The sequence below is a fragment of the Pelophylax lessonae genome, assembly GCF_965119305.1.
Source record: "Pelophylax lessonae genome assembly, chromosome: 1".
NCBI lineage: Eukaryota > Metazoa > Chordata > Amphibia > Anura > Ranidae > Pelophylax > Pelophylax lessonae.
The window spans coordinates 392,460,315-392,484,111 of NC_138768.1; the positions used below are offsets into that span (position 1 = coordinate 392,460,315).

General features: G+C 51.2%; 1 protein-coding gene across 1 annotated transcript in view; it reads right to left on the reverse strand.

Annotated features, from left to right (window-relative positions):
• The window catches only part of PSIP1 (PC4 and SRSF1 interacting protein 1), a 346,309-nt gene that overhangs the window by 13,029 nt on the left and 309,483 nt on the right, over positions 1-23,797 (reverse strand). Inside the window, exons 14-15 of the mRNA XM_082273564.1 lie at positions 22,865-22,966; positions 7,198-7,414 (exon numbers count right to left, since the gene is read on the reverse strand). Coding sequence (XP_082129690.1) covers positions 7,198-7,414; positions 22,865-22,966 — 319 coding nt within the window. The remainder of the gene's footprint in view (positions 1-7,197; positions 7,415-22,864; positions 22,967-23,797) is intronic.

Sequence of the window (23,797 nt, forward strand, 5' to 3'; positions counted from 1 at the left end):
GGACAACCCTTTAAGAGGCCCATCTGTGAGCACTAACGCCCCTTTCACACACTCCGTGCGGGGAATCGAACCACCGGGGGATCGGACAGCTGTGTCTCCGCGCTGTGTGCGGAGACACAGCTGTCAGGTCCCCATGCATCTCTATGGGGGAAATCGGATGGGAACGGACCGTCGGTCCGTTCTCATCCGATCCACTGGACGGATGGAAAATAGGGTTTCCATCCGTCCAGATTTGACGGATCGGATGTCAGCAGACATGTCTCCGCTGACATCCGATGCCCCATAGGGATGCATGGGGGGACCGTTCCGATCCACCAAAAAAACAGACAGGCGGATCTGAACGGTCCGCCTGTGTGAAAGGGGCCTAAGAGTCTGACTTCCTGAAAGACTCCGTAGCTGCCAGGTACACGCTAATTGCCCAGACCACATTCAAGGCATGCAAGGCAACGTCCTTCCGCTGTTTAGGCCTGAGACACAGGGTAGGTAACAATGTTTTCATTCAAATCAAAATCAGAGACAACCAGGGGCAAAGAATCACCTTATCTCTGTGAATCACCAGATAATATGGACAGGATAACGCCACTAGTACCGACACCCTGCGCGCAGAGGTGAAGGCCACCTTTCTGCGACAGCGTAAGCAGAGGAATCTTCCAAAGATTCTCGAAGGTAGGCTTCTGGAGGGCCGAAAGCACCAAACTGAGGTCCCAAGGTGGCAACGGAGACCACACTGGAGGAACCAAAATGTCGGACGCCCTGAAGAAAGGTACGCACCAGGGATTGTATGGCCCAAGGTTGTTTGAAGACCACCGCCATAGTCGCCACCAGGCCCTTGATGGTACCCAAGGCCAATCTCTGTTCAAACCCCCGCTGAAGGAAGGTCAAGATCTGAGCCACCGAGATGGAGCGAGGATTAACCCCAAGACGTCTTCCACGTTTGATAGGAAATCTACTTCTAGAAAGATCTACTAACAGTGTAGGAATCACCAACTCCGATACCTCTATCCTTCAGCACCTGACGTTCAACAGCCAAGCCGTCAAAGCCAGCGACTGTAAAGCAGGATTGAAAATCAGTCCTCGGGACAGCAGATCCTCCCTCAGAGGAAGCTTCCAAGGAACGTCAGTAACCAGCCGCACCAGATCGGCGTACCAAGCCCGGCGAGGCCAGTCCGGAGCTACTAAGATGACCGGAATCCCTTCTGCCTCGATCCTGCGTAGACGTCTTGGCAGAAGCTTGAGAGAAGGGAAGGCGTAAATCAGACGATACTGACCCCACTGGGCCACCAGCGCGTCTGCCAGAAAAACCCTTGACCAAGCCACAAACTTCTGCACCTGTTGAGCTGAGACGCCAACAGATCCGCCTTGGGGGTGCCCCACTGGAGACATAACTGAGGAAACATCTCTGGAGACCACACCCCTTGGTCCAAAGGCTGTAGACAGAGGGCTGGATCGAACCTTAGAATGCCAGCTACCTCCAGAGCCGACAGGGCACTTGTGCCCCCTTGGTTATTGACGCAAGCCACGGCCATGGCACTGTCCGATTGAATGCGCACTGGACATTCCTGAAGACGATTCGTCCAATGGTCCAGACACAGTCTGATCGCTCGGAGTTCCAAGACAGTGATCGGTAGTCTGGACTCTTCCAGCGTACAGATCCTGAGCAGAATGCTTGCCGAGGACCCCATCCCCAGCCGGACAGGCTGGCATCCTCTGGTGACCACTGTCCAATACAAGGGGAGGAAGGATTTGCCCAGCCGAAGCACCCGAGAACGAACCCACCATATCAGACTCCTTTGTTCCCCGACTAAGCCGGATCTGATTGTCCAGAGACTGCAGAGTCTTGTCTCATTTGGTCAGAATCTCCCTTTGCAGGGACTTCATATGCAACTGTGCAAACGGAACCGCTTCAAAAAGGCAGACACCATCAGGCCCCGCACCTGCATGCAAGTCTGGAGGGATGACCATCTGTTGGAGTCCAGAGTCAGGCCCAGATAGTCCAGCTTTGTGAATGGAACCAGGGCAGACTTCTGAAAATTCAGAAACCAGGCGAACTCCCGCAGAGTTCGTATTGTGATCTCCAGGTTTTTTCCACCAGAGCAGGAGACTCCGCTCGCACAAGGAGATCGTCCAAGTAGCCCAGTACTGTGATCCTCCGTTGGCGTAGCAAAGCTAGCACCGGGGCTAAAACTTTCGTGAAGTCATGAGTAGCAGAGGCGATACCAAAGTGTAATGCCACAAACTAATAATGCTCCGCTCCAATCCAACGGCAAAGCAGGGGAAGCACTGGTGACTGGCACATATTGGAATATGAAAGGTAAGCATCCATAATGTCGATAGAGGCGAGGAAAGACTCCATTCTGAACTTGCGCGGCCGGCAAAGAAGTTCAGTGCCTTGAGGTCCAGGATTGGACGCACTTTGCCTTCCTTCCTGGGAACTGTTACAGGTTTGAATAAAAATCCTAAAAACATTCCGATGTTGGAACCAGGACAATCACCCCTTGAAGAAATAGGTCTGGTACCGCCCTAAAAAAAGACCCTGTAAGCGGTCTGAGGTCAGGGGCAAGTTGAAGGAAAGAACCTTGCCGGGGGACAAGAGTGAAACTATCGTGTAACCGGACCACATGACTGGACCCACTTGTCTTGCACCAGGGAAGTCCATGGGTCCGGAAACCAGCGAAGATGTTTCCCCCACCCGCGATACGGGTAAGGGTGCACCTTCATGCCGAAGGAGCCTTGCCCGCGGGTCTGGAGAAGCCTGCTCTCGGGTTACCAGACCAGATTCGTTTGGACCCTCCAGAGGAGGCCATAAAAGGCTTCGAGCCCTTGTGTCAGTCGACTCTGAGGGACGAAAACTTCCTATGAGCGGAAAAAAATGCCCCACGTCCACGAGGTTCATTGCTCTTCGTAGCCTGCGGAAGAACGGTACTCTGCCCCCCTGTGAGACCTTATCATCCAGGGTAGCTCCAAACAGGCGATCTCCTTAAAGGGAAGATCAGTCAAGGCCTTTTTAGAAGTCTGGTCCGCAGACCAGCATTTGAGCCAAAAGACACGCCGAAGGACCACTGCCAAAACAGAGTCAAGCCACAAGGGAGACCGCATACAAAGAAGCATCACAGATAAACTGCAGCCCCAGGACCAGCTGGTCCACCAGCTCAGCAAAGGTAGGGGGGAGCTGTTTTTCCTCCAGGTCACGGCGTAAAAGCTTAGCCCACTCGGTTCGTTTGCGACACCAGGGCAATGGTGAATACCGGCCTTAGTGCCGAACCAGCCAGAGTGTACATATTGCCGGCCACAGCCTCCGCCTTCCTGTCAGCCGGATCCTTAAACCCCAGCAATTACCCTTGAAGTAACAAGTCTTGCACTGCCCCATAGAGATCCCCTAAGCGATCCGTGGACAAGTGCAGGTTGGAAGGGAAGAACCTTTCCTGAGGGTACGATCGAAACTCGATCTTGTAGCCAGGGCGAATGACTTAGTGGACCCACTTTTCCTGGATCAGGGAGGTCCACGGATTGGGAAACCAGCGAAGACGTCCCCCCCCCCCCCAATCCAGATACGGGTGAGGGCGCCCCTTCATGCGGAGGAAGTCTTGTCCGCAGGTCTGGCAGAAACTACTCAGGGCTTGCTGGACCAAGACCTCATAGGACCCCCGGTTGAGGCCCTGAAGGACTTTGATCCATTGTCTTGAGACCCTGAGGGAAGAAAAGGCTTTTTGTGAGCCGAAAAGAAAGGCCCCCGTCTGCGACGGGACTCCTTACCCTTGGAAGCCTGAGGAAGAAGAGTACTCTTTCCCCCTGTGAGGCCTTTGATGATGTCATCCAAGGAAGCTCCAAACAGCCGATCTCCCACAAATGGAAGTTCGGCTAAGGCCTTCTTAGAAGCCTGGTCTGCAGACCAGCATTTTAGCCAGATAATACGCTGCCGGACCACCGCTGAGAAAGTCTAGAATTTAACGGAGCGGCATCAAAAAAGGTCTCAACAAACTGTATGTTGCCCTTGGACCAACTGATCCACCAGTTCCGCAAAGGCAGGGGGGGCTGCTCCCCCTTCAGATCCCGGCGTAGAAGTTTTGCCCACTCTGTCATAACTTGCAACACCAGGGCAATAGTAAATATCAGTCTAAGTGCCGAACCAGCCACAGTGAACATATGGCAGGTCAAGGACTCTGACATTTGTAGCCGGATCTGTGAAGACGGGGGACTGTTCAACCGGGATTATGGTGGCTTTAGTCAACCTGGAAACCAGGGAGTCCACTACAGGAGGTAGTCCATTTTTAGGGAGGGAATCCTCAGGGGTATCGCATTGCAAATGTGTGTTTTGGGCACCCCACTTTTGTGACAATATTGTCAAAAAAGGTGGGAAAGGGGGGGAACACATTCTCCGTTTTTGAGGACTTTTGGGTGCCAAAGGTGACCCGCGCCTCCAATGCTGCATTAGTTGCATCCTCCATCTTTAAGGTTTTCTGCACTGATATAATCAGTGCATCCACTAGCGCCTTTTCATGTGCGGCTAGAGTAGCAGAGGAATCATCCCCACTATCTGAGCAGGCGGGGTGCGTGGACGCAGACCCTGAAGGGTAACTCGCATCATTTAGCGTGTTAAGATTTTGCTTTTTTTTTTTAACCACCCATTAGTGAGCTTAGGCAATAGGTGGGTGGCGCTGGCCTGTCCTCTCTTCCAGGGTTGCAATGTGCGGCGTGGTGCCTCCTCCTTAGTCCTGCTTTGAGCTATGGGCGGGGTAAGCCTGTCCTCGCATCGGCGCCACGCCCACTCACCTGGCTCAGGTGCTAGGACGAGCTTTTTCCATCCGGCGTTTTTGGGGGTGGGGGTTTGGCGTGCACCCACTTCCGTTACACCTACCGGAAGTTGGGTATTTATTCCGCCGCCTCCCCTCCATATGTTCAGTGTTGGTGTGACGCTGGCGGTGACCCATTTTGTTTTCCCAGGGCCACCTGTGACTACTTATGATAGCACTATACACGTAAGAATCCTATTATGATATATATTTACTGGTCTCATATTTTTCACCTTATCACACACTTTTTTTTTCTCTCACTTGGTGCATTTTGGTGTTCTTCACTTTCTTGCTTTTTATTTCACTTTGCTCCTTCCTCTTGGTCGATTTGGATCCTTTATTCTTTGGTTCCTAGAGGTCCTTTGAAGACACATACACTCTCTTTTATAGATCAGTGTGGGCTACACATGTGATTATACTGCCTGGATTGCACCTTGGATACCCGACCTGTCCTCTGGCTACCTTCCTGACCATGGGTTCTCCTGCCACAGCCCCGGGATAGAGGTTTATCCCCAGCCCCTCCCATTCCCCTTAGTTCCTTGAGCCGACTGGTAAGTACTAAGGTTCTTGGTTACTTTAACCTTTTTTAGGGAATATATTATCTTACAATTTTTATACATATTCCATTTACACCCCTAGATACTTTCTTGCATTGTACTCCTGATGAAGTGGGCCTTTGATCCACGAAATGCATTGAGTCTTATGATGTCAAGACAAGCTATCCGTGTCACTCATGTATCCAATTGTTATTATGTATTAGTTCAATATGAACGGTTTTCTTATTAATCATGAATTTTACACATCAGCTTTTTCCATTTTTAGGTTTTTAAAGCTACTAATATTATGTACTCTGATTATGGAATGTTCAATATATTTTACAGTAAAATTGGAATAATTATGTATTTTATGTATTATGTAATACGAGTGACCTGCCTCATTTAAAGTCCCATGAACACGCTAGTTTTGTTTGTATACACATTAGGGATGGAGGCATGCCACTGTGAATGCTACAGGGCCACAATAGTTTTCCTATGTTGAATCATCCTCACTATTTGAGCACGCGGGGTGCGTGGGCGCAGACCCCGAAGGATAACTCACATCCGCGGCGGCCGAATCAGATTCTGGATCTAAGGAGACAAAAGGAAACAGGTGAAGGCGGGGGGACGCTTTTTGCTAGCCTGTTTGCCCAGGACTAAATCTACCCTTGGACACCAAGGACTCCAAGACCGCCATCAGTGCAGTCAGTTGTTGAGACCAGGAGGGCCTGACAGCCTCAGAGGGGATCAGGTGGTGAAATATGCGCCAGGGACTCCATGAGTTGAGAGAGGAACCCACACAAAAATGGTGTAGGGATAACCTATCGTGCTGTGGCACCAAAAGGTTCAGCACAGAGCACTACCGCTGCAATAGCAGAGAGGGAGAGAAAACCCCACAAAAAGGACTCACTACCACCGGTCAGGTACTCTCAGCACCATACTGCACACTCTGCGGCGATCAGGAAAAGGAATGTCCAGGGATCAGCACTAGCGGCTGAGAGGGTCCCACCACCGAATCACCGCCCATCTGGCTCCAAAGACATGGCCGCCGCTATTTTCAATGGGAAACCACAAGAAAATGGCCGCTGATCTGTAGCATGAAAAGCTACATGAAAATGGTGGCACCACACAACTCCAGGGGACCTCAGCAGCACAAAAACACAATCCCAACAGGAAGGGTGCCTCGATAGGCGCCCATACCAGGAAAACGATCGGTCGGTGGCGGCACGCTACCACACCACCCTCATCTCCAGGTCGACCTAAAAAGGTTTGTCTATCCCGGAGGGGGAGGTGCGGTAAGGGCCTGCAACAGACCACCGAGACAGGGGCCAGGAGGAAAAGCTGCGACTCCGCAGAAGCCAGTTCATATTCGCTTTCGCAAAACATTTAACTCGCAGGCCAGCCCCCGTCCAGTGGGGCTATGTCGTGGCCGACCCAGCACGGTGCTGTGGTGTACACGCGCTCGCTGGTCGGACTAGGGGACCCCAAGGATCTAGATTATCCAGTTTGTCGTCAAGTCCTACACTTTATTATTTTGTTCCTGTGTGATCTATAATCAAGAGGAAAAAAATCCATTTAAAAGGAAAAAATTGCCAGAACCAGAGATCCTAGCAAGGAATTCGGTCCTTACACCTGACTAGACGTGGTGAAGATGACTAGCTGAAGTTCAAACCGAGCATTAGAATGAGGAAGAAAGAGGATGTATGTACGTGTGTATATCTATATATATATATATATATATATATATTTAAATGGCCATGTAAATTAACCCCAATCTGCTTACACTGCAGAGAGGAGACTGGAGTTTGACACCAAGTTAAAATTGCCTGCTTCAGACTGCTGCATATGGAAATCATCACTGCCAAACTCACCTGAGCTTGGTTCTTTCTCTGGCTTCTTGTGAGGTCCTCTCTTTCCTGCATCCTTTGACTTATTGGCTTCCTCTTGCTGTCTTTGTTCTGCTAAAGACTTATTAAGAACCTGCGTTATTACAGAGTCTCCTTCTCCAACAAGGAACATATTCTTGAACTTGTTGTAAAGCATAGATGCCTTCTCCATTACAACCTGACTGGCTTTGAACCGACGAATCTATCGAGAAATAAAAAACATATTAAAGATTTTTTTACTTCTAAAAACTGGACTTTTGACTTACCGTAAAATCCTTCTCTTAAGTTAATTGACGGACGCAGTCCTCTGATCCATATCAGTAGAGTTATACTGCCCCCTACAGGAGTAGGACACTTGGCAGAAAAAAAGTTCTGGCCACCTCCACCCGGGACCCAAATGCTTTCAGAACCGCCGAAAATGCATTGGGCAGTGGAGATTCAGAAGGCCCTGCGGCCTCCGTGAGGGGGGTCAGGTGGGGACACATGGTCTGCAGAGTCCATACTGAACCAGAAGGACCCACCAGCAAAATTTGCAAAAAAATAACAAAACGTTTACTCACCGTACCGGGAACACAGGCGGGCACCATCTCCTGACAGGACCACTCTCCGCCGAAGTGGGAGGGCCTAGACCCTGTGTGACACTGCGAGGCGTTTAACTCGCAGGGCAAGTTCCCCTCCAGTGGGACTATGTGGCGGCCGACCCAGCACAGAGCTAAGGTCTGCACGCGCTTGCTGGCCAGCTGGGGTGGCCACTGGATCTAGATCAGTGTTTCTCAACTCCGGTCCTCAGGGCACACTAACAGGTCAGATTTTAAGTATTACCTCGGGGGGATGCAGACTAGAATACTGCAAGCACTGAGCAACAAATTATATCACCTGTGATGTATTTCAGTATTCTTGCAAACATGGCCTGTTAGTGTGCCCTGAGGACCGGAGTTGAGAAACACTGATCTAGATTATCCAGCCCGTCGGCCAGATCCTGCATAGTTGCTTAAAGATCTCACAGGAAAAAAATCCGGAGAAAAAGCTAGCTAATAAAAAACCATCTACATTAAAAAAAAATACTTTTTAGGCCAGGACCAAAGATCCCAGCAAAGAACTAGGTCCTTACTCCTGACTAGACAGATTAAAGCTTACATCCTATGCAGGAAGAGAGGGGGGTGTACCCTCCGGGACTGCCCATAGGCGTAGCCAGAACTTTTTTTCTGCCTAGTGTCCTGTAGGGGGCAGTATAACCCTACTGATATGATCAAAGAACTGCGTCCGTCAATGAACGATAGAGAAAATTTGCCAGAACCAAACATCCCAGCAAGGAAATAGGTCCTTACTCCTGACTAGGCAGAAAAAAAAACTGAATGGCTATAGCAGAGAGAGTATACCCAATGGGACTGTCCATGGGTATAGCCAAAAATCTTTTATTTTCTGCCTAGTTTCCTACTCCTGTAGGGGGCAATATAACTCAGTTATGAATACAGGAGCTGTGTCTGTCAATGAACGAAAGAGAAAATTGGATTACAAAAGAGCAATAAAAAAATAAATTGGATTTTTGTCTTACCGTAAAATCCTTTTCTCTGATGTTTGACAGACAACGCTCCATATAGTCTTTGACCCTTGGGTTATGCTGCCCCTATAGGATAAGGGCACTAAGTGCAAAATAATTGACTACGCCTATGGGGCAGTCCTAGGGGGTATACTTCCACTTTCTGCTATAGGACTTCAGTTTTGTAAACAAGCAGCGTCAGAAGAATACATAACCCGACTCAGAGGGGTGGGTGCTGTGTTAGTCAATGAACATCAGAGAAAAGCATTTTAAGGTAAGTTGTTTTTCTCTTTCCTTCATTGACGGACACAGCTCCATATCTTTGACCCTTGGGACGTCCCAAAGCAGTGTCAACATGAGGGGAGGGAAAACACACAGCAATAAACATATTTCCTAAAAATGATAACTGTAGCCAACCAGGTAACAGGAGCTCAACCAGGAACAACTGGAGCTCACCTGGCAAAAAAATTCACCCTCAAGAGGCTTAAGCCTCTCCAACGGCAGCCTGCAAATCTTGCGGCCAAAAGCAGCATCGGCAGATGCGAATACATCAACCTTGTAAAATTTTGTGGAGGTGTGCACAGACGACCAGATGGCCACCTTGCAAACCTGGACCACTGACTCCTGATGACGGAAGGCCCAGGAGGCACTAATTGCCCTCATATGCGCCGTAACAGGGAAAGGAGGAACCCGACTCTTAATGGAGTAGGCCTGCACCACCATCTGCCTGATCCATCTGGAAATGGTCGCAGCAGATGCGGCCTGCTGCTTTACGAGATCCATAAGGACAAACAAGGAATCCGATTTCTGAAGCGACTCAGTCCCTGCCAGGTACACCGTGATCGCCCGAACTACATCTAAGGAATGTAAGGCATTCTCCTAAGGGTGCTTAGGCTTAAGACACAAGGCAGGCAACACAATGTCTTCATTTAAGTGTAAACCAGAGATGACCTTAGGAAGGAACGACTGGAAGGGGACGTAGCCACCACTTTGTCCCTGTGAACCACCAGGTAAGGTGACCGACAGGACAAAGCAGCCAGCTCCGACACCCTGCGTGCAGAAGTAATAGCCACCAAAAAGGCAACCTTCTGTGTCAAAGTAGGCAGAGGGAGATCACAAATATTTTAAAAAGGTGGTTTCTGAAGAACCGACAGTACCAGATCGTGTTCCCACGGAGGCAACGGAGACCTTACCGGGGGAGCCTGGTGGCGTACCCCCTGAACGAAAGTGTGAACCAAGGAATTTGTGGCCAACGGGCACTGGAAGAAAATTGGAAGTGTAAAAAGGGTGCAATGATAAATATGTATATATAAGCTATATATATAATACCTAATTTAGAGAGTAAAATGAAGAAATAAAATAGTCTGGTGATAAAAACCACAAGCATAACAACCTGTAATACAATATACCAATAAGTGTGACAGAAGTGATATCTACAAAAATTTAAATTAAAAGATGGTGACTCCGAAATACCTTCAAAAGGGTACGTGAACAGCCAATATGACTAATAACACAAGTGTCACAATAAACCAAAATGATTAATTGTAGTGTTACCCACAAACAAAAATGAGCGTGAGACGCCCCCCAAAAAAAGGGGGGTATAGTGCAAGTCCTGTGAATGGTGTCCCAAATTAAATGTCCCAAAAGTTTCTGAATGAACGAAAAACACTGATATCTTAAAATGGTGAAATTGCCCTCCTATCTCAGTTGATGCCCATCTAGGGAGGAAACGCCGCACATTGTGTTATTGGTCATATTGGCTGTTCACATACCCTTTTGAAGGTATTTCGCAGTCACCATCTTTTAATTTCAATTTTGTAGATATCACTTCTGTCACACTTATTGGTATATTGTATTATCACAGGTTGTTATGCTTGTGGTCTTTATCACTTCACGTCGGAAGACAATTGCCAGGGCGGAAATCTGGCTCTTGATGGTGCCCAGGGCCAAATGTTGATCTACACCTCTTTGGAGAAACTCCTAGAGACGAAACACTGAAAAGGAACGGGGGGAAACCCCTGGAAACTCACACCAAGTAATGTACACCCTCCAGACAATGATAAATCTTCCTAGAAGTAGATTCTCTAGCTTTTAACAGTGTAGGAATCACCGATTCCGACTAGAAATCGACTGATTACCGGCAAAGCCGATATATCGAAGGCCGTTATGCACTTTCCCCGATATATATCGAAATCGGCCTCTGAAGTTGCCGACATTGCAGATATTTTGTGACGTCATTGCGTATGTTGCGATGCACACGCTCTGCCTTCTAAGACCGCCTCCCACACCTGCGCGGTACATACGTGACGTCATTTCACCGTGCACTGCACAGGTTCTGCCTTCTAAAACCGCCTCCCATGCCTGGGACAGCCTCATGTGCAGCCAGCTGCAGTCCGGTCACGGTGTTCATGGTGCCAGCCACAGCCACCCACCCACAGGCCCTGGCCTCAGCCACCCACCACAGGGTGCAAGCCGCCAGCCATTCGACCCAGAAAAGGGTGCCAGGCCAGCAGCCAGCCACCCACCCCACAACAGGGTACCAGCAGCCAGCCACCCACCCCACAACAGGGTGCCAGCAAACCAGCCACCCACCACCAGTGTTCCAGCCATCCACAACAGGGTGACCCCAAGCCAGCCACCCACAACAGGGTGACCCCAAGCCAGCCACCCACAACAGGGTGAACCCAAGCCAGCCACCCACAACAGGGTGAACCCAAGCCAGCCACCCACAACAGGGTGAACCCAAGCCAGCCACGCACCACAGTGTTCCAGCAAGCAAGCAAGCCACGCACCAGTGTTCCAGCAAGCAAGCAAGCCACCCACCACAGTGTTCCAGCAAGCAAGCAAGCCACCCACCACAGTGTTCCAGCAAGCAAGCAAGCCACCCACCAGTGTTCCAGCAAGCAAGCAAGCCAACCACCAGTGTTCCAGCAAGCAAGCAAGCCAACCACCAGTGTTCCAGCAAGCAAGCCACCCACCACAGTGTTCCAGCAAGCAAGCCACCCACCAGTGTTCCAGCAAGCAAGCAAGCCACCCACCACAGTGTTCCAGCAAGCAAGCAAGCCACCAGAGTGTTCCAGCAAGCAAGCAAGCCACCACAGTGTTCCAGCAAGCAAGCCACCACAGTGTTCCAGCAAGCAAGCCACCACAGTGTTCCAGCAAGCAAGCCACCACAGTGTTCCAGCAAGCAAGCCACCACAGTGTTCCAGCAAGCAAGCCACCACAGTGTTCCAGCAAGCAAGCAAGCCACCCACCACAGTGTTCCAGCAAGCAAGCAAGCCACCCACCACAGTGCTCCAGCAAGCAAGCAAGCCACCCACCACAGCGTTCCAGCAAGCAAGCCACCCACCACAGCGTTCAAGCAAGCAAGCCACCCACCACAGTGTTCCAGCAAGCAAGCCACCCACCACAGTGTTCCAGCAAGCAAGCCACCCACCACAGTGTTCCAGCAAGCAAGCCACCCACCACAGTGTTCCAGCAAGCAAGCCACCCACCACAGTGTTCCCAGCAAGCAAGCCACCCACCACAGTGTTCCAGCAAGCAAGCCACCCACCACAGTGTTCCAGAAAGCAATCAACCCACAACAAGGTGACACCAAGCCAGCCACCCACCACAGTGTTACAGCAAGCTAGCCAGCCAGCCACCAGTGTTCCAGCAAGCCAGCCAGCCAGCCAGCCAGCCACCCACCCACTACAGTGTTCCAGCAAGCCAGCCAGACCGCTACTCACCAGTGTTCCAGCAAGCCAGCCACCCACAATAGGGTGACACTCAAGCCAGCCACCCACCACAGTGCTCCAGCAAGCAAGCCACCCACAACAGGGCGACACCAAGCCACCCACACTCCCAGATGTCAGCCACTGACCCACAACAGGGTGACAGCAGCCAGCCACCCCACAAAAGGGTGACACCAAGCCACCCACACTGCCAGGCTTCAGCCACCACTGACCCACAACAGGGTGCCAGCAAGCCACCCACACTGCCAGGCGTCAGCCACCGACCCACAACAGGGTGCCAGGCCACCCAGCCACCCACACTGCCAGGCGCCAGCCACCGACCCACAGCAGGGCAACAGCAGCCAGCCACCCCACAACAGGGTGCCAGCAAGCAAACCACCCACACTGCCAGGCGTCAGCCACTGACCAACAGGGTGCCAGCTACCCTAAGACCGCCTCCCACGCCTCGGACAGCCTTGTGTGCAGCCAGCTGCAGTCCCGTCAGTGTTCACGGTGCCAGCCACAGCCATCCACCCACAGGCCCTGGCCTCAGCCACCCACCACAGGGTGCCAGCCGCCAGCCATCAGACCCAGAACAGGGTTCCAGGCCAGCAGCCACCCACCCCACCACAGGGTTCCAGCAAGCCAGCCACCCACCACAGGGCGACACCCAGCCAGCCACCCACCACAGGGCGACACCCAGCCAGCCACCCACCACAGGGCGACACCCAGCCAGCCACCCACCACAGGGCGACACCCAGCCAGCCACCCACCACAGGGCGACACCCAGCCAGCCAGCCACCCACCACAGGGCGACACCCAGCCAGCCAGCCACCCACAACAGGACGACACCCAGCCTGCCAGCCACCCACAACAGGGCAACACCCAGCCAGCCAGCCACCCACAACAGGGCGACACCCAGCCAGCCACCCACAACAGGGCGACACCCAGCCAGCCACCCACAACAGGGCGACACCCAGCCAGCCACCCACAACAGGGCGACACCAAGCCAGCCACCCACAACAGGGCGACACCAAGCCAGCCACCCAGAACAGGGCGACACCAAGCCAGCCACCCACAGTCCCTGGCCTCAGCCACCCACCACAGGGTGCAAGCCGGCAGCCAGTCGACCCAGAAAAGGGTGCCAGGCCAGCAGCCAGCCACCCACCCCACAACAGGGTACCAGCAGCCAGCCACCCACCCCACAACAGGGTGCCAGCAAACCAGCCACCCACCACCAGTGTTCCAGCCACCCACAACAGGGTGACCCCAAGCCAGCCACCCAAAACAGGGTGAACCCAAGCCAGCCACGCACCACAGTGTTCCAGCAAGCAAGCCACCCACCACAGTGTTCCAGCAAGCAAGCCACCCACCACAGTGTTCCAGCAAGCAAGCAAGCCACCCACCACAGTGTTCCAGCAAGCAAGCCACCCACCACAGTGTTCCAGCAAGCAAGCCACCCACCACAGTGTTCCAGCAAGCAAGCAAGCAAGCCACCCACCACAGTGTTCCAGCAAGCAAGCAAGCCACCCACCACAGTGTTCCAGCAAGCAAGCCACCCACCACAGTGTTCCAGCAAGCAAGCAAGCAAGCAAGCCACCCACCACAGTGTTCCAGCAAGCAAGCAAGCCACCCACCACAGTGTTCCAGCAAGCAAGCAAGCCACCCACCACAGTGTTCCAGCAAGCAAGCAAGCCACCCACCACAGTGTTCCAGCAAGCAAGCAAGCCACCCACCACAGTGTTCCAGCAAGCAAGCCACCCACCAGTGTTCCAGCAAGCAAGCCACCCACCACAGTGTTCCAGCAAGCAAGCAAGCCACCCACCACAGTGTTCCAGCAAGCAAGCAAGCCACCCACCACAGTGTTCCAGCAAGCAAGCAAGCCACCCACCACAGTGTTCCAGCAAGCAAGCCACCCACCAGTGTTCCAGCAAGCAAGCCACCCACCACAGTGTTCCAGCCAACAAGCCACCCACCACAGTGTTCCAGCCAACAAGCCACCCACCACAGTGTTCCAGCCAACAAGCCACCCACCACAGTGTTCCAGCAAGCAAGCCACCCACCACAGTGTTCCCAGCAAGCAAGCCACCCACCACAGTGTTCCCGCAAGCAAGCCACCCACCCACCAGTGTTCCAGCAAGCAAGCCACCCACCAGTGTTCCAGCAAGCAAGCCACCCACCACAGTGTTCCAGAAAGCAAGCAACCCACAACAAGGTGACACCAAGCCAGCCACCCACCACAGTGTTCCAGCAAGCCAGCCAGCCACCACAGTGTTCCAGCAAGCCAGCCAGCCACCCACTACAGTGTTCCAGCAAGCCAGCCAGACCGCCACCCACCACAGTGTTCCAGCAAGCCAGCCACCCACAACAGGGTGACACTCAAGCCAGCCACCCACCACAGTGTTCCAGCAAGCAAGCCACCCACAACAGGGCGACACCAAGCCACCCACACTCCCTGGTGTCAGCCACCGACCCACAACAGGGTGACAGCAGCCAGCCACCCCACAAAAGGGTGACACCAAGCCACCCACACTGCCAGGCTTCAGCCACCACCGACCCACAACAGGGTGCCAGCAAGCCACCCACACTGCCAGGCTTCAGCCACCACCGACCCACAACAGGGTGCCAGCAAGCCACCCACACTGCCAGGTGCCAGCCACCGACCCACAGCAGGGCGACAGCAGCCAGCCACCCCACAACAGGGTGCCAGCAAGAAAACCACCCACACTGCCAGGCGTCAGCCACTGACCAACAGGGTGCCAGCTACCCATCACAGTGTTCACGGTGCCAGCCACAGCCATCCACCCACAGGCACTGGCCTCAGCCACCCACCACAGGGTGCCAGCCGCCAGCCATCAGACCCAGAACAGGGTTCCAGGCCAGCAGCCACCCACCCCACCACAGGGCGACCCCAAGCCAGCCACCCACCACAGGGCGACACCAAGCCAGCCACCCACAACAGGGCGACACCAAGCCAGCCACCCACAACAGGGCGACACCAAGCCAGCCACTCACAACAGGGCGACACCAAGCCAGCCACCCACAACCCGGGCGACACCAAGCCAGCCACCCACAACCGGAGCGACACCAAGCCAGCCACCCACAACCGGAGCGACACCAAGCCAGCCACCCACAACCGGAGCGACACCAAGCCAGCCACCCACAACCGGAGCGACACCAAGCCAGCCACCCACAACCGGAGCGACACCAAGCCAGCCACCCACAACCGGAGCGACACCAAGCCAGCCACCCACAACCGGAGCGACACCAAGCCAGCCACCCACAACAGGGCGACACCCAGCCAGCCACCCACAACAGGGCGACACCCAGCCAGCCACCCACAACAGGGCGAAACCCACCCAGCCAGCCACCCACAACAGGGCGACACCCAGCCAGCCAGCCACCCACAACAGGGCGACACCCAGCCAGCCAGCCACCCACAACAGGGCGACACCCAGCCAGCCAGCCACCCACAACAGGGCGACACCCAGCCAGCCAGCCACCCACAACAGGGCGACACCCAGCCAGCCAGCCACCCACAACAGGGCGACACCCAGCCAGCCAGCCACCCACAACAGGGCGACACCCAGCCAGCCAGCCACCCACAACAGGGCGACACCCAGCCAGCCAGCCACCCACAACAGGGCGACACCCAGCCAGCCACCCACAACAGGGCGACACCCAGCCAGCCACCCACAACAGGGCGACACCCAGCCAGCCACCCACAACAGGGCGACACCCAGCCAGCCACCCACAACAGGGCGACACCCAGCCAGCCACCTACAACAGGGCGACACCCAGCCAGCCACCCACAACAGGGCGACACCAAGCCAGCCACCCACAACAGGGCGACACCAAGCAAGCCACCCACAACAGGGCGACACCAAGCAAGCCACCCACAACAGGGCGACACCAAGCCAGCCACCCACAACCGGAGCGACACCAAGCCAGCCACCCACAACAGGGCGACACCAAGCCAGCCACCCACAACAGGGCGACACCAAGCCAGCCACCCACAACAGGGCGACACCAAGCCAGCCACCCACAACAGGGCGACACCAAGCCAGCCACCCACAACAGGGCGACACCAAGCCAGCCACCCACAACAGGGCGACACCAAGCCAGCCACCCACACTGCCAGGCGTCAGCCCCTGACCCAAAACAGGGTGCCAGCAACTCAGCAAGCCACCCACACTGCCAGGGGTCAGCCACGACCTACAACAGGGTGCAAGGCCATCCAGCCACCCAATGCTGCAAAAAGTGGTCACCGCCTCCACCTATAACTAGTCTTAGTGGTAAGGAGCACTGGAAGGGCGGTCGCAGATCAAAAAAACTAAGAGATTTCCAGTCACAACTTACCAACCAGCCAGCGACCATCTATCCCATTAAATGCATGTGCTCTCATTGTAGAGACTCTTTAAATTGTAGAGTTAGGGACTGCAGATCACAGGGTGCCTTGTCGGGGCCTGCAGCTTACGCATGTATTTGCAAGTGTGTGCAACCAAACCCCTGTTTTGAACGCATACTGTTGGCATGTCAATTTAGTAGGTCACTGGCTGGTTGGTAAGTTGTGACTGGAAATCTCTTCGTTTTTTTGATCTGCGTCCACCCTTCCAGTGCTCCTTACCACTAAAGCCAGTTATAGGTGGAGGCAGTGACCACTTTTTGCATTATTGATATCTATATTGAGCCAGGCAACGCACTGACACCTTTGCCGCCATTGAGCGATGTGCTGGGTGTTCAGTGTGACCCTGTGCCTTTAAGGAGGGGTTGGCTCATTGTAGAGACTCTTTAAAAATTGTAGAGTTAGGGGCTGCAGATCACAGGGTGCCTTGTCGGGGCCTGCAGCTTACGCATGCATTTGCAAATGTGTGCAACCAAAGCCCTGTTTTTAACGCATACTGTTAGACAGGTCAATTCGGTTGGTCGCTGGCTGGTTGGTAAGTTGTGACTGGAAATCTCTTCCGTTTTTTTGATGGACATCCAGCCACCCACACTGCCAGGCGTCAGCCACCGACCCACAACAGGGTGCAAGCCACCCACACTGCCTGGCGTCAGCCACCGACCCACAACAGGGTGTCAGCAACTTATCAAGCCACCCACACTGCCTGGCGTCAGCCACCGACCGACCCACAACAGGGTGTCGGCCAGCCATTTAACTTTTTTGTCTCTTTCAAATTGCAATGGAGATGGATGAGGACAGCAGTAAAAGTAAAAGTGTGGTCTGGGACTATTTCTCGTCTCAACCATCTCCAGGAAAAGCAGCATTGTGCAACACATGCACAAATATAAGCATGGGATCAGTAATTGCAAAAAAAAAAAAAAAAATACGTCAACTCTTCGGGCCCATCTAAGAGTTCATCATAATCAATTATATCATGCAGCACAGAAAAAACAAAATGAATATCAATGTGATTTAGAAATACCTTCTCCACTATTTCAGGCAACAATAACAGATCTGTTTCTAAAAAAACCGGTATAACTGTCTAGATTCAGGTGGAATGGAAACTGCTGGACAGAGTAATCACAGATGATCGTCACTGATAACCAGCCATTTACAATGGTGTCTGACTCCGGATTTAAGCGGTTGATGTCCATACTTAAGCCAAGCTACGCACTGAAGAGTGAGAAGTATTATCGAACCGAAATGCTGGGAAAGATTCACCAAAATTTCGTTGAGAAAGTAAAGGCTATGCTGCAACCAGAGAATGCTGGCAACTCACTCTCATTCACGACTGACTGCTGGTCGTCAGGAAAGAGTCAGAGTCACTAATGATTCTTACATGCCACTTCATTGACAGAGGATGGACAAAAAGGCAATTGGTGTTGAATACAAAAGTGATGCAATGATCCCACACTGAGTACAGTAGAGAAATGTTTCTAGGCATGCTTAAAGACTGGGGAATTAACAAAGACCGAGTGATGATTGTGCTATTTCGAGACAGTGGACCAAACATGCGTAAAGGAATGAGGCTTGTTGATATGTCAGACATCAGTGTCATGCCACACAACACCCTCCAACTTTCAAATGATGGTCTGTCAAGCCAAAGAGCTTTGATATATGTTTTGAGAAGCATGAGGAGATTAAAAATGTTGTGCTTGCAAGTCTTTTGAATTCTCGATACAAGAACCATGCTTTCTCTTCTGATGTTGTATTGGCTAAGGCAAAACAATGGCTGACCGAAGATATTCAACAGGAGGTTCCTGCCGAAAAGACAAGTCTAGAACACCATTTTTATTATCGAAAGAGCAGCATGCTGCAAAAACTGAGAAATGTTCAAAAATATGTCAACAGAAGAGATCATCTTTATCGTGGTCAAATTGATCAGGACATTTTCAGTGTTTTATTGGGGCCTCATGCGGAGGATTCAGTTTCTTCTGAATCTGCAATTATGAGCCTGGATGATGAACTTCATCTCTATTTGAAGGAAGCGGTAATTGACAGAAGAAGTGATCCTCTTCAGTGGTGGAAAGGAAATGAGGCACGCTACAAAAGACTTCCCATGTTAGAAGATACCTCTCTCTCTCTGCTTCTCTGTACTCCTCTCCTCCTGAGCATGTTGATGAAGTGGGAGCATTATATAAACACAACAGAAGCCGTTTAACAGGTGACCATGGACATGCTGAAATGTTCTGCTTTCTGAAGTATAATATTGTTCTACTTAACTGGGATTATTGAAAAGTGTAGTAGTAGTGTCCACTCCAATCCACTGTCTAGCTTTTTTAAGCAGTTTTGCACTGACTGCAGTAGTTGCAGTGAGTGCAATACTGCAGCGGTAGTCCACTGACTCCAGTGCAATCCACTAACTAGCTGTTGCCTAGCTTTTTTTCTAGCAGTTTTGCACTGACTGCAGTAGTTGCAGTTAGTGCCCTACTGCAGCGGTAGTCCACCGACTCCAATCCACTGTCTAGCTTTTTTTCTAGCAGTTTTGCACTGACTGCACTGCAGTAGTGATTTAAAATTATTGCAGTGAGTGCACTACTGCAGCCGTTTATTATGCATTAATGCACAATCAGATGATGTTAAACTGATGTCCCTGCAAGTGCACTTTTCCTATCAGTTTTCATGTAGTTAAAGGTGTGAAGAACAAGTACTTAATGTTAAAAATAATTAAGGTTAACATGTTCAGTAACCGATTTGTGTCGAAATTTGTGTTTAATTTGCAAAATTTGAAATGTACCAAAATATCGGCCGATACCAATATGCGATCGCCAAAATATCAGTATCGGCAACGAAAAAAACGATATCGGTCGATCACCAATTCCGACAACCCTCTGTCCTTCAGCACCTGGCTTTCAATAGCCAAGCTGTTGAAACACCGGGTGGAGAGATCATGCTCCCTGATCCAGCGCCTGCTAATTTTCCACCCCTGGAATATGTATAGCAGAGAGGGCTGAACAAAGAATTATACCCACCTTAGAATGCTGGCCACTTCTCTGGCCGCTAGGGCACTTTTGGTGCCCCCTTGATGATTGACATATGCCACAACCGTGGTGTTGTCCGATTGAATCCTTGCCGGCCATCCCTGAAGACGATCCATCCACAGGGACAGGCAAAGCCTGATCGCCCGAATTTCCAGGATATTCTGCTTACCAGAGACCAATTGGAATAGGCTTAGAACATCAAGGCAGAAGGAGCAGCCAAATTCAAACAGCCAAGATATGCCTGAGGAGATATCCAGGATGGAACCTACGGTTGGAAACCTTTTCAGCAAAAGGATACCGGTGTTTAAAGCGTTTTGGCACCACTAACACTTGCTTAACACGCCGCCATTGGTCATTCACAATATCGTGAAAAGTGTCGGGACAAGGGAAAACCCTGTCAGCTTTTGGAGACTTCTGGGAGCCAAAATGCCACCCGAGTCCCTGCCAGCGTGGGCTCATCAGCCAATTTTAAAGTATCCTGCACTGAAATAATCAGGGCTTCAACCAAAGCGCATTCCCGTGCTGCAGCTGAAGACGAAAGGTCCTCTTCACCATCGGACTGCGAGGACAGCGACCCCTCAGGAATGGGAGCATCCAGGGCAACCACATCAGCTTCTGAATCAGAGAACACCTCCGCAGATGGAGAAGGCAGCGGCCGTTTATAGCTATCAACCTTTTTCATGACTAAATCAACTTTAGTCACCAGGCTTTCCAGGGCAGCTGAAATTGCGGCCAACCACTGCGATCCGGACTGTGTGGGAGTCGCACAGGGTGGGTCTGAGGGTGAAATTCCAGTTTGGGACTCCATAGTGCAAACTGCACAAAAACGGAGTACTATAGCCTTAACAACGCCGATCGAGGTATCCACCACCGAACGCAGTAGTCTGCAGGGAGCCCCTTTAAACCAAACTGATAGCAGAAAGTACAAGGATATGCCCACCCACAGGGACCCTCGATACTTTACACCTCAGAGACACAGCCTCCTGAATTTTCCCTAGCATGGAGAGAGAAGCAGGAAGTGACCTCGGCTCAGCAGCAGGAGAGGTCAACGACCACACAAGTGATGTCACCTGATAGGGACACACTGCCAAATATAGCACCAGGGCTACACATAGATGGATGCCCATACAAAACAATGGGAAGCAGCAGGGAAAATGGCTGCCCCATACAAGTCTATGGGGAAAGAATTCCATTGCCCACACCTAAGATGGCCACGCCCACAGCACACCATGCGGCGAGGGACCGACACATGAAGGCCTCAGGAACCACAACAGGGACCAGCAAGCCCAAGGTACCATGTCACCCCCCAAGCGCCAGAGCACTCCAGACACACAGCCTCCACAGTGACAGGGAGGGGGAAGGTGTGACACAGACCGGGCAGACCTGGGGGATCTCTTGGGAGGCACAATCCCATTATGCCCAGGGGAGGGCCCACATCCCCCCCAAGGCCAACAGGGGCAAGGGGGCACAGGTACTCACCATACTATGGACTGGGTAGGCTCCGCTATGAGCAGACTGCCTCTCACCTGAAGTGGGGGTGCTGCCAGCCAAGGTGTACGCTGCAATTGAGGGAGTTCCAGGTCGTTGCGTCCCGGCGAGGCATCCGCTCGCAGGCTCTTTTTCCTCTGGACAAGGGGACAACACCATCGTGGCTAGGCCTAGGTCAGAACGATAACCTGCTCACGCTCATAGGCCAGACTTGGGGGGGGGGGGGGGACCATAAAGATCTAGATTATCCAGTACGAAGCCCCAGCCGGCATCGTTGCTTGTAGATCACCAGGAAATTCTTCCCTGAACACTAGCTAGCAAGTGAGTAAAGAGAAATAAAAGAAAATATTCTGAAAAGAATAAAAAACGGAGACCGGAGTCCCAGCAGGAAACCTAGGTCTACTCTTTTTCTAGGCAGAAAACAAACTGATGTGCTGGGTTGTGCAGTGGGGGTTTATGCCTGGAGGGACAGCCCCCTTGGCGTGTGTATTCAAATTTTCCCGCCAAGACTACTCCTGATGGGAGGAGCATAAACCCACTCAGCTCATGGAGAGGAGGCTGCGTCTGCCGATGGACGATAAAGTATTTTTCACACAGAAATGTTGGCTTACTGAAAAGTATATCCATGTACAGTATAGTATTATACTTAATAGTTGGTCAGGGCTCCTTTTGCATTAATTACTGCATCAATGCGGTGACCAGCTTTATGGAAATGCGGATTTCATTTTCAGCAGAATTTGCCACCTGCCCACACTGCCAAAAGAACCAATACCTGGCTTAATGATCATGGTATCCCTGTGCTTGTTTGGCCAGCAAATTGGACTGACCTAAACCCCATAGAGAATCTGTGGGGTATTGTCGAGAGGAAGATGAGACATCAGACCCCCGCAATGCAGAAAAGCTGAAGGCTGCTATCAAAGCAACCTGGGCTTCCATAACACCTCAGCAATGCCACGGGCTGATCACCTCCATACCACGCCAATTTGATGCAGTTATTCATGCAAAAGGAGCCCCGACCAAGTATTGGTATAGTGTGTACTATACCATACATCTTCAGTAAGCCAACATTTCTGTATAAAAATTCCTTTTTTTATTGGTCTGAAGTAATATTCTAATATACTAAATTGTGGGTTTTTCACTAGCTGTAAGCCCAAATCATCAAACTACAAAAAAAAAAAAAAAAAAAAAAAAAAATTATTGAAATATATCACTCTAACGCATCTATGTGAAATAAATTAACTTTTTGATGATATTCTATTTTTTGAGATGCAAACTGTATTTGTATGTAGCCTGGAGGACAACTTTTATAAACATAGACATGTATGCATCCCTGCTGCCTCCAAGTGTGCGAATGCTGTTCAAGGTCTAAAACCAAGCCTGGCTTTGTAACAATGTATTAGGTTTACTCTTCAGATAATTTATTCAAATATCATTAATGAATGAAACTTCTCATACAAAAACCGAAAACATGAAGAGACAGTCTTACCCTTTTCAGAGTAGTGATCATATCGGTGTGTTTCTGAGCGTGTTGCATGGTGATCTGGAGAGAAGTCAGCTCATCCAAAGCGATAATACATCTGTTTACATCCTGTAAAAAGACCCAAAATACTCAGTTTACATCCTGTAAAAAGACCCAAAATACTCAAGAAAAGTGAGAAACACACATAGCTTTAGGAAATAACAGTAGTAATAATAGTGGAAAATCGTTATATAAAACCCCATACAGATATTTCTCTACTAGCACACCTGGCATTATAATTATCCACACCAGGCCATGGGTTAACAAGGTCTGCCAGATATACATTCCACTCCCTAACAAGTCATTTCAAATACATTCTGGCACAATGTATCATAAAGAAAATGGTAATCGCGTTTGAATACTGTCCTTAGGAGTCGTCAAATAGAGGTAGCAAAGTCCACAAATGTCTGGTCTCTAGCTGACCAATCCGATCTTTTTGCTAAAACTTATGGGCCAATTTCACCCTCAGGAACATGGTACAACCATGTTAAAGGTGTAGCAAGTTCCATCTCCTGTCCCCCCCCCCCCTTACCCTGTGACAGCGGGTGGGGAATCCTCACCAGCCGCTAAAACATTTAAAATCGGCACAGCAGCCACATTATTCATTCACAGCAATCTGTGAATTAAGAGACTACAAATCTCATAGTTTTTTTTTTTAATGTTTTTATTGAATTTTCAACATAAAAAAAACAGATGAGCAATATTATACAGACAATGTGGCAAATGAACAAAATCAATCATATCCTAGACACTGTCAGTAGCTCTGAAGGAACATGCATGAGTTGAGTGGACTTCGACTGAGGTAAGCATTAGTAGACAATGCAAACAAGTCCCCTTTTGTCCCCAACCCATCAACTCTAAGGCATTGTCTCATTTTTAGTCTTTAAAACGAAGTGAGAC